A 12,475-nucleotide genomic window follows, 5' to 3' on the forward strand; every position below is an offset into this window, starting at 1 on the left:
ACCCTTTTTCTTTTTCTTATCAATGAATAGATCTCTTTACTTGTATGACTTAGATGTCTCGTATTTCTCGAAAAAGTGATTCGATTGATGGGATTTGGTATGATACTTATGAGATCGATGGGCTCGATGAGATCGATGAGATCGATGAGATTAATATTCAAATCTTTTTTCTTAGAACGTATTGATTTGAACCCATAAATGGAACTACCACCCACTAGCATGTTGTCGTCAAAAGCAGAACCCCATATTTCTTCTAGGGAATCTCCTAATTGTTCCAAAGCAACCAAAAAGAGATTCTTTAACCAGAAGAATCGATTCCGAGGTAGGATACCTATCCAGAAGTTTTCGTAACTCAATCATGTATGATGGAATCATCCAAAATTGGACCTTTTCGAACTCTGTAAATCACTAGAGGCTCGAAAAACAAAGAGAAGATGTGTACGAACGAGATATCCAGCAACAAGAGGAAGGAAAAGGATTGAATAGAAGAAGGAAAAGGATTGAATAGAAGAACTGCCGAACATTTGGCGATCCAAGATGTGTCCATATCAATGTTGACTCATTATTTCGATGAATCATTTCTTTAGACAGAAGAAGATTATGTAAACACTTACTCGAAATCTCAAAAACCCGTCCTCAGTTCAGATTGCAGGTTGCAACTCGCCTGCATGAAGCCGGAATCGCTAGTAATCGTCGGTCAGCCATACGGCGGTGAAGTCGTTACCTATGCGAGCTGGCCATGCCCCAGTAGAAGGGGGATGCCGAAGGCAAACAAACCCTGGTTCGAAGAGGAGGAGTACACCATGCTAATGTGCCTTGGATGATGCACATCTCAAGGTTAATTTTTAAATATCAAATCTTCATAAGATTTACTAATACCTAATTGAAGATATCAATAGTCAAAGTATTCAATTGTAGACCATGAAATTGCAAGTGCTACATGTATTACAGGACAAAGGTAGTATTTAAGTACATTAGGAAAAGGGGTTGAAAGAGCTAAGAAACTCGATGTAAATTCAATTCATCACTTTCAGCAGATCTAAAATTCATTCTGAACTTTTGTTTTTACTATATTCTAGCTGCAAATTGTTTACTACAACTTCTACCCTCTGCCTATTTCCATCCTCAAAGAAATTGCTTTTCTCATAAGTCTGTCTCAAAAAAGCCTTTTCCCTATTTTTTTTTCTTTAGAATATATATATCATTTACTTGTCATATGCCCACTCTCCACTCAAGAGAGCACAATCTTAATGTTGTTATCATTTATAGCTCAAATAGGGGGGGGGGGGGAACAATGTGAAACATGCACAATTGCAAAATTAGAAGGCCATGATCTGCTATTATAGTTAGAAACAATATAATGTCCCAACCCGTAGCAACAAATATAGTCTTAAGTCAGTCACCTCTTTTATCATGGCTAACACAAAGGCCTAGAGAATTTATATACCTTGTACAGTAAATTTGAGTGTGCGGGCGTAAATATTTGGGGACTTTTACAAAAGCCTCAAAAGAAGTAGGTGCCAGAGGTGCATCACTAGGGCCTGCATAGAGATACATGACCATCAAGTTAGTCACATGCATTAATATAACAAACCATAATTTCACAAAGCATTAAGAAAGAAATTACACCTCTACCATAATGTAGAAAATTGCAAAAGCAATAGGTACTTTATGAAATCCCTAACTAGGCTGGTTTAGGAATTAGTGAAAGCATTACAATGCTTGGACTTGGTAAGTATCATAAATTTGAAAATAGAGGGGGCACAATTGACAATCGTCTAAATTTATTTGATTTGTTTGATATTTCTATGGGAATTTTATTTTCTTAGAATAATAGAGTTTCCTAACCACCAAACTTGAAACTAGCATCGCACCTATTCCTCTTCCCCTTTTCTAACACCAATCCCCTATAAGACTTTTCCTCCCCTCCCATTTCTCGGCACCATCCCTTCTCCTTTCACATGGCCCAATCTCCTTCCTCTTGCCATAGTTCAAGTAGATTTATGGTTTACAAAGTAAAACAAAAAAAGACTAGGAAGAATCAAAAAGGCAATTTTCGAGAATAGATCGGTCAAAGAAGAATAGGATCAAACTTGTCAATGGGCCGCTAGGCCAGCTACCATGAAGCTTCGCTAGTTATTGTCACCGGTGCACACACCTTAGGAGGTCCCTCATCCACTTTCACGTTAGCTTATCATGGCATATCTTTCATTTCTTTTTGTCTTCCTCTAATGAATATGTTTATAGTCGATTTCTATGAATTGATATTGTAAACAAGACACTAACTTGTTAAGACTATAAATGGTGGCATCTTACTTCCGACATTCGCAAATTACTCATGGGTGATTTGTTTCACCCAATCATCTTATAGGCCACGCGATGGTGATGATAATAAAGATTTTTGATGCATCTATCTGCTTCACGTAATTTATAGTGGAAGGAGAATAAGATTGAGTTTGACTAATAGGTAATTGAAGTTATCTTTAGAATAAAGGGTACATCCTTATTAACGTGTTTAAATTTTATTTGTTCAATATATCCTTTGATCAAGTTATGTACGCGTGCTTTTGTCCTCATTAAAATACAAAAGCAAATTGACTTCATAACATTAAGGGGTGTGGGGGGGGGGGGGGGAGGTTTCTTTACCGGATGAACTTGAGGTGCACTCACTAAGATATGCTAGACAAGGCCCCATAAACTGATTAAGATGATTAGAGAAGTTCCTTTTAAGTACCTAAGATCAAAGGTTGAACATAGGATTGACTCAAAAAGATACCAATTTAGACATAATCTGAATTACATTAGTCAAAAAAGCTGAAAACCATGTTACAAACTTACAACTTAAAAGTGTTGCTTTAGCCTTAATCACGTGTAACTATGTAAGGCTAGCTACATGAAGGCAACAAGGTATTGATTAGAGTTAACTTATGAAGCCCAATAATTAGGCGCATCCAATTCCTTCGAGGATTAATATACAACTCAAAGTCAAACAGACAAGGAAAAACAACCTTGCCTCATAAGCAATGAGAAAGATGTGTAACTAGATATATGGAGCTTACAAATCCTATCTAAAACAGCCTAAACTTACACCTTGTTGGAGAGGTTTGGGTCAGTTTCGTTTGTGGCATATTGTCAATTTATTTGTAAAACTGTCCATTTTGTCAAGTTTGGGTCGAGTTACCGGCTATTGTCAATTTATTTGTAAAACTGTCCATGATAATGGAGTACATGACAAAGGTTTTCCAGGCTTACAAGACCTTGTGATCATGAAAGTGATAAGGATGTGCCTAGAACTTCGACATGACAACTGTAAAGGTCGTGGTTAGAGGCTTAATACACCCGAGTTTGATGGTGGGGAAAATGGAGAAATATCTGGATTAGAAAAGGAAAGAGCTAGATACATCTTTGACTATCAGGTTATGATAACAAGAATAGCTTCAAAGTTGGGATGCTAAACCTTACAAATATGTTTCTCTTCAATACCTGAATTTGAGATCTCAAATCAAAAAACCACGTAAGATTCAACTCGTTTTTGGGAGAACTTCAAGAAACCCTTGAGAGAGATTGTTACATTGTGTCATCTTAGGAATCAGCTTGAGGGAACAAGTGACTTAATTTGAAAGACATCATATATTATATTTCCCTTTGATTCATTTTAGATGAGCCATTCATTTTAGCACACAAAATAAGGAGAGGAGAGATAAAGGTTATAAGAGTATAAAACATTCATTGATTAAGGGTCTTGAAAAGTCATACTAGTGAGAAAAGCTACTCCCTCCGTCCCAGAATACTCTTTACGCTTTCCTTTTATATCTGTCTCATAATACTCTTTACACTTCTATATTGGGATATGACCACTATTATTTTAATCATTCTACCTTTTAACTATTAGCCCACACTCTCTTTCCTCCAAATAAACTAACACCACTCTTATTACCTACCAACTCTAACCATGGCCCACATTCTCTCCTTAAAATAAAATAATATATTTTTACTAGCTACTAACTCCTATCACATCTACTTTTCAATAAAACTAGCAATTGATAACCAAACAACAATTTATCATCTAAAATTACGTGCCTTTATAAGTGTTAAGAGTATTCTGGGACAAAGGGAGTACTAAATAAGGCACGTAGACGAAAATAAAATCCCACTTAGAAATATAAGTCAACTAAAAAGAAATGAAGAAAGTATAATTTAGATGAAGAGGTGAAAGTTGGAACATAAAGCTAGATTTGTGGCTTGTTGAGACAATGACATTGTAAATGAAGTTCAATACCAAACGAGACCTTTAAGGAGGTTTTGTAAGGTCAAAGGTATTGTAAAAGGCAAAGGAAGGCTAAATTGTCTTTACTCCATCTAAAACTCCTTCTAAATCGTAAAGATCATAGAAGGTTGCAATTGTGTTAAACAAGCAAGAAAACTTGAATCTTCCTAAGTTAAAATGAAAAGGCCTCATGAAGGAAGCTGCAAATGCAATATAAACGAGATGATCTCAAACTATGAAGCACTCCTCGAATAGTTGATATGACTTAACATAGCTTTGATAATGGCTGGAAATGAGGAAGAAGAAGAAGATTAGATTATTAGACTGAGATTACGACATGTGTAGATGTGAGAGACTTGGTTCTCTCCAAAATGAACTCTTAAAAGCTCACCCAATTTCTCATCAATTTTCAACATATCTCTTTCTTTCTAATTATCCCTATGTATAGAGTGTTCTCCTTAAATTACCTAGCTGATTCCACAAGTTAACTAATAAAGATACTACCTAAAATACCCCTTCTCCCCCCCCCCAAGTTATCAGTTTTAAGCATTACCGACCGTCCAAACTTCCACCTTGTTTAATGAGCACTAAATTTGAGGCCTCAGAAGCACTTGACTAAGCCTTTTGAAAATTGACGCCAGCTCCTCATTGGTGAGTCCTTGTACTTAGTGTGGTGGCGGAGCCAAGAAAAAACAAACCTTGAAGTTGTCATGAGATGTTAAAATAAACTTTGGTGGAGTTGGAATTTTCTGATGTAAAATGGGAATGTTGTGGGTTGAGGAAATTAAAAAGGAAAGAGTTAAATAGTTTGGGTTTAGAAAATTGTGTTAAAGAAGTGAATTTTAGTGTGAGAAAGAATCCAAAAGTTGGGAGCATGTGGATCGGAGAAGTTGGGAAAGAGAACAGGTTTAAAGATGGTTGGGATGAGATTCAAGTGGGGTGACCCATAAACGTGTCCTTCACTAACTATTGGGAACATGAAGTTAGAAACGAGGTTGAGGTTATTGCCTTTGAGATTTTCATTGATAGAATGTAAACAGATAAAATATGTGTAGCTATACAAAAGAACTAAGTTAATTAGAAGTAGGATTCTAGTATGCTTTTTATTTTTCGATCAATGGGGAAAACTTAGCCATGGAGTGACCATCGATATCCATAGGGCAACCAAGGTAGGAGGCTAGGAGCCAAAGAGTTAACACTTAGCTTATCTTTAACTTGTACAATTTGTTCTACGATTTGCTTAGTAGAGGACTTAGTATTACTTAAAACAAGTGAGGATTTATCAAAGCTAACCATCTCACCTAAAAGACCGCATAACCTATCCAGGATGTCCCACACTATTCCACAGGAGCCGCCCTCGTTGGCTTTGAAGAAAAATAATGCATCGTCAGCAATGAAAAGATGAGTAGGAATTCCCTGAGCTTTCCTACCTACTTTCATTCCTTCAAGGCTTCCCTTTAATAGAGCTTTTCTTATGGCATGACCTAGCACTTCCTCGATAGAAGGAACAAGTATGGAGAGAGAGGGTCCCCGTGCCTCAGCCGAGCAGTAGATCTAAAATACCCATAAAGAGTGTCATTAACACTACCTCAGGAAGTTATGGTATGAATACATTGATGGATCCAATTAATCCATAGTTTTGGAACCAACATGTCCTGAAATAATTTTTCAATTTCATCCTTTTGGTTTGGGGGTACCTATATGGTCTTACACTCACTAGTGCTCATGAATGGTAGAGGGGGTAAACCAAGGGGCATATTAAAAACATTATCATACCTTGCCACGATAGGCAGCAAGCTAAGGGAATACCTTCTAACCTTTAGTTAAACAGCTCAACTAAGTACCCACCTCCTTCCTTCATGAGGGTTTTCAGCATTGCTTTCAGGGATATTCCATTCTTGCTAGGCTCCCCTTTGAGAGTCAATGTGGAATCTCCTTGCTGGTAGTCTTCTAATTAGTAATCATGGTCCCTAATTTTTCGATCCATTAGACCCGTAGGATGAGATCAAGATTGTCCAAAGGTAAGGGAAGGAAGTCACTACTTCCACCCCTTATAAGTATATTTTGACTTATCGTATTCTCTTCTCCATTACTAAAGGGGGCTTCAAAAAGGTGTAATTGGCAGCCGAAGTCTGTAAATCATGAATGGTGGATCAATTATGACTACCACTTGTTCTCCTTATATGGTTCCCACTAATTTCAAAATTTTTTGGCTAGTCATCCCCATAATCGAGTTTAAGGAATGGTTAGGCTCATAGATATTTCGGTGAGTCTAAGGGAGTGGGGTCTTTATGGAGATCAATCTCTCCCTCCTCTTCAAGGTGTGACTACAACACACTCAATTCTTTTCTTTTGCATTTATGACCTATAGACCACTTGTCCCTCTTGTACCAAAACTTATCACTGATTTGTTTGAGAAGACAGATTGGGGTGATTGGTTTGGTGTGTAGGCGGTGAAGATTATAGAAGGGTAAGAAGAGGTTGCACAAGTTGAGTATTGTGAAGGGGTTGTAGGTTTGGGTTTTTGGGACTCGATTTCACTGTTTGTTGTTTTTAGTGGACCCCCAATATGCGCAAATAAGTACATGCACCCAGGTGCATGTAGAGCATGGTGCACCCTTTTCTAAACTACGTCGTTTTATCATTTTTAGAGTCTATAATTTAAAAAAATTATTGTTATTTGCTTCCTTAAATTTTGCAACTAAAGATTCCTTTTTCAAATTTAAATTTAAAAGGTATATGTTCTTTTACCTTAAGTGTAGATGTTCATTTATTATATGTTCTTTTCATTATAACCTTCGTTCTTTTATAAATATAAATTTACACGTTCTTTAATTGTAGTCATGTGTTCTTTTTAACGTAGAAAAATTATTGAAAAAAGTTCGTGTTCTTTTATATAAATGGTATGTTCTTTTTGGGTGCACAATGAGCATTGCGCACCCTAGTGCATAATCCACGCTTTGCCCAATAGGTACCCTCGACCAGTGGCGGATCTAGAAGGGGACATGGGGGTACAGCTGTACCCCAAATTCAAAAAAAAAAATCAGTTAAAAGAAAATAAAAATAAAAAAAATTTGCGCAGCAGAGTACGCTTTGCGTTTCAAGTTTCAACTTTATTTTCTCGCTGAACTCCTCTCCCTTCTCTCTCTCTCCTCTCTCTCACATAAATCGGTAAACGATCGACTGCAAGTCTGCGACGCTGCAACACCGATGGCCGCCCAATTTGCCTTCTTCGGCACTTTGGCTTCGCGAGTTCGCGACCCAGTAGGCCAGTACCCACGGACTTCGAAGTTCGAACTCATTCACAACCGCGGCTTCAAGCTTGTAAGTTCTTACTTCTTAATCTTAGTTTATACTTTTGTGTTTTAATTTCAGATTTTTCAACTTTTCAAAGTTTATATATTGTTAGATTCATAATTTAATTGAATATTTAGATGTAAATTGTTGAATTTGAGCATTGGTGATTAATTAGTTAGGGTTTACCTCTTGAAATTCGAAATTGAATTTTTGTCAATTAATTTTATGAATACAATTAGGAAATGACAAATGATACACCCAAGTCAAGTAAATCCAAGGGAAAACAAATTAAGGAACCCGATCTTCGACAATTCATTTTCAAGAGAAAGAGATCATCGTAAGGTAATTCTTGCTCTTCACCCGCACCTCCCAATGAAAATGTATCGAATGAAAGTAATGATTCCCCTTCATTCCCATCAACAAGTGTTCCTCAAAGTCAAGAAAATCATATGGAAATGGGTGGTTCAAATAATAATAATGTACCATTAGAGGAGGAAGAAGAATGGTTATATGATGTTGAACTTCTTCCTCATGATCCGGGGAAGAGAACTAACAATATGGATTATCCTCCAAAACAAAGGAATGCGGTGAGGAGAGCATACATTCTCAAAAAACCTTGTCAACCTAAAACACATGACTTTCCTCAAAGAGAGTGTGGAGGTTTACGTCGTTTTAGCGTTAATTGGTTTAAGAAATGGGATTGGCTTGAATATAGTGTTGAAAAAGATGCGGCATTTTGCTTTGTATGTTTCTTATTCAAGAATGATATAGAAATTTGTGTGCGGGGGGTGATGCATTTGTTAATGAAGGATTTAGATCATGGAATAAACCGGATAGATTTGAGAAATATGTTGGTGGAATTAAAAGTGCACATAATCCAGCTTATGAAAAATATGTGAACTTAAAAGATGCCAAAGAGAAATCAATTTATGTTGCTATGGAAAATGCAAGTGATGTGGTTAGAAGTGAATATGAACTTCGATTGAAAGCATCTTTAACTTGTTTAGGATTTCTTTTGCTTTAAGGTTTGGCATTTCGTGGCCATGATGAAAGTATTGAATCTTATAATAGGGGAAACTTTCTTGAACTTTTGAAGTGGCTAGGGGGAAAATGTGAAGATGTTAAAAAAATCACTTTTGAAAATGCACCAAAAAATAATCAAATGACTTCACCTAAGATTCAAAAAGACATTATTAATTGTTGTGCAAAAGAAACAACTAAGTGCATAATTGAGGAGCTTGGTGATGACTACTTTGGTTTATTGGCGGATGAGTCAAGTGATGTGTCTCAAAAGGAACAATTAGCTCTTGTTTTGCGATATGTTGATAGAAAATTTGGAAGGGAGATATTTTTGAGAATTATTCATGTTGGTGATACCACGGCTTTGTCACTGAAAGAAGCAATTATGACTTTGCTTATGGGTCATTCATTGAGTCCATCCATGATTCGAGGGCAAGGATATGATGGGGCTAGTAATATGAAGGGTGAAATAAATGATCTTAAAACTTTTATTATGAATGATACTCCTAGAGCTTACTATGTACATTGTTTTGCTCATCAACTTCAACTAACTCTAGTAGTTGTTGCTAAAAAGAATGATAGTAGTGGTGGGCTCTTTGATATACTTGCAAATTTGTTGAATGTAGTTGGGGTTTTTTTTAAAAGAAGAGAAATGATTAGAGAAAGTCAAGCTCAAAAAGTTGCTCAAGCCTTAGATTTGGGGGAACTTAAGAGTGGGTCGAGGTTGAATCAAGAACTTGGTTTGAAAAGGCCCGGGGATACTCGTTGGGGTTCTCATTACAAAAGTCTTTTAAACATCATCCATTTGTTTCCTACAATTGTTGAGGTGCTTGTGCACATTGGCAAACATGGTTCATCGGAAGATAAGTTCAAAGCCCAAATTATTTTGGGCTCACTAGAAACATTTGATTTTGTATTTATGGCACACTTGATGTTGACTATTTTTGGGTACACTAATGATTTGTGTGTTGCTTTGCAAAGAAAAGAGCAAGATATTGTAAATGTCATGGAACTTGTTTCGTACACTAGAATTGTGTTGGAAAAAATGAGAGAGCAAGGTTCGGAGGCACTTTTGAACAAGATCACTTCATTTTGCGTGAAACATGGTATTGTTGTTCCCAATATGGATGCTTCTTATGATCCTCAAGGAAGATCAAGACGTTTTGTGGAACAAACAACAAATCTTACATTTTCGTGTTGACATTTTTTTGGGAGTTATTGATTTGCACCTTCAAGAACTTGACAACCGGTTTAATGAGAGAAACATAGAGCTACTTACATGCATGGCTTGTTTAAGTCCTAAAGATAACTTCTCTTCTTTTGACAAAGACAGGGTACTTAAACTTGCCACATTTTATCCCGAAGAATTTTCAAGTCTAGATGTGATGTCTCTTGAACTGCAACTTGATATATTCATTGAAAATATGCGAAGTGATAATAGATTTCGGTATTTGAATGATCTTAATTCTATTTCTATGAAGCTTGTTGAAACGAATAGGCATAAGACTTATCCATTAATATTTTTGCTTATCAAGTTGATGTTGATTCTTCCTGTGGCTACCGCAAGTGTAGAAAGAGTCTTTTCGAAAATGACATATGTCAAAAGTAAGTTGCGAAATAGCATGGGTGATCAACTCATGAATGATTGTTTGGTTACTTTCATCGAAAAGGATGTGTTCCTTCAAGTTCCCGGTGAAGATATCATTGATCGAATTCAAAATATGAAGGCTCGTAGGATGCAATTGTAGTGTTAGTTTGAAGTTTAATCTTATGCATTTTTTTAACAAAATTGGTTGTATGACTATGGGTATTTTGGATGTAAGACTTATGTATTGAACTTTTTTTATGAATTTTTCTTATACAATTTTTGTGTTTATTGTACATCCGTAACTTCGTACCCCCATATTCAAATTACTGGGTCCGCGCCACTGCCCTCGACCCACCTCCTTTTTCGCCATAGCGTCTTTTAACCTCATTTCAGACTTTATACCATCATTTAACCCACTAATGAATTAGGTCATATCAATAACTTCAAGGACTCCTTCCAACGGGGCCATTAATTTTATAAATCATCTTTTGTAATCTACAACACTCAAGCCCAATTGTTGACGACGCAACCACTGTTCATGTTAAGAACCTAAGGAGATGTTACAAAATCGTTGAGTAGCATATTTTTTAGTTCCTCCAACCTCAATATTAGGCAATGGTATCATAGCAGCTCCACATATACCACCGTCGTTTCCACCCTCTCTTCTTTGCAGAGGCGATAAAATTTGAAAAATCGCTTTACTCCAAGGATCCAACCATGTGGGTTGATATCGGAGAAGGGCATGTCAAGCTCCTTAGCACGCCACCCATTATGGATCTTCTGCACCTTACCTTGTGGGCCGTCATAGAATCTTCCCACACCTCCAGGGTTCAATTCATCTTCCCATGCCGTGTTTCTCTCTCCTTCCACCGGATCTTCACTTCTCCATGGTGGATCTCCCTTCACGCCACGTGGTATGAAATTACCCTTCCTGGATCTCCCACCTCTTCTCTCCCATACTCGATAGATCATCTTTTCTATGCTCATGGCAATCTGGTTGACAAGGTTTGCAAGAGATTTTTGCGGCCTTCTCCTTGGCCTTTGAAACTGCGATGTTAACCTCCTCAGTCAACGATTGGTCAACCCATTTCAGGTAGCTCAATACGCTGCATATTGGATGCAACCACCAAATTTCGAGCAATTTGCTAAGACCCGAGAATTAGAACAAAATTGAGAACACACTAAGATATTAAGCACTAAGATAGTATGTTGATTTAATTAATTAAGGGAAAATTAATCAAATACAACTCCTCACTCACTCGAGAGGATGAGGACTCTCCTATTGGATTTCTTCTCACTACATTTTTCTGAATGATCTCATCCATATACATCGCTATTTATTACCGCATAACTCTCCTTTCCTCTCTCCTAATAACAAAATTTTGACACCAAATATTCCTTCCCCATTTTAGGTGTAAAAGACTAGAGTTCCCTTAGTTAGCCTAATCAGGTTTCTTCTTGAATCTTCTACAGTATGTATAGAGTAAGGGGGTGTAGCTGAGAATACTGTCCTTTCTCGTGAAGATTAGTTCAACTTCGTATTCTTCTAGGACAAATATAGTAAAGAAAAACATGAGTGACCCTAATTCCTTCTTGCTTGTCAATATACTAGCCAAAACATCCACCACCATAATAGAGCACAAGTTGAAAGATAGCCCCCTAATCCACCATGCTAACCTTCTAGGACAGCCATAAACCAACACCATCAAGCACAAGTTGGAAAGGTACTCTCCTAATTCACCTTCTCCCTATAAGCTAAAAAACAAAACAGTTTTTCCATACAATCACAAGTTATATCAAGAAATATCAGAAAATTCAGAAGAGAAAACACAATGGAGAAAATGGAAGATGATATATGGTCATAAAGAAGTTTATCCTCACCACAATAGTAAGTTGTCAAAACGCGTGCATCTGAAGCGTAAGCATGGATCTCGCTAGCCATCTTTCTAATCGAATCAAAATGTTCCACATTCAGCGGCTGCCAATAAATAGCATGCATGTCAGAATCCAAGTAAAATGATTAATATAATTATTTTCTCTCCAATACTTTTTTATCACATTCTAAGGTACTTGTCTACCTTGAGCATTGGGACTTATCATAACTTGCTTTACCCAAAAACCAGTAGATCAACAATATCAAAGGCATCTGAAGATAAAGACAGAAACCAGAGCAAAAAGATTTTGAAATATTGAATTTAAAGTTCACTTCATTCTGATACATGTATTAAGACTAAAACGAAAAAATATTGTCATAAAGGGAGAACAAAAAACTAGCATCAAAGTCTTATATATTCTACACAAGG

The 12,475-nt window shown here is 36.8% G+C and overlaps 1 protein-coding gene across 2 annotated transcripts in view; it reads right to left on the bottom strand.

Moving 5' to 3' along the window:
* LOC104899168 (uncharacterized) overlaps window positions 1-12,475 on the bottom strand; it is a 40,823-nt gene that overhangs the window by 5,074 nt on the left and 23,274 nt on the right. Inside the window, exons 11-12 of one of the 2 annotated variants that reach the window (XM_010686308.4) lie at window positions 12,054-12,150; window positions 1,448-1,541 (exon numbers count right to left, since the gene is read on the bottom strand). In XM_010686308.4, the coding sequence (XP_010684610.1) occupies window positions 1,448-1,541; window positions 12,054-12,150 (191 nt within the window). The remainder of the gene's footprint in view (window positions 1-1,447; window positions 1,542-12,053; window positions 12,151-12,475) is intronic. The other variant, XM_048645328.1, reaches the window with a different exon arrangement.

The sequence above is a fragment of the Beta vulgaris genome, chromosome 1 (assembly GCF_026745355.1).
Source record: "Beta vulgaris subsp. vulgaris cultivar EL10 chromosome 1, EL10.2, whole genome shotgun sequence".
NCBI lineage: Eukaryota > Viridiplantae > Streptophyta > Magnoliopsida > Caryophyllales > Amaranthaceae > Beta > Beta vulgaris.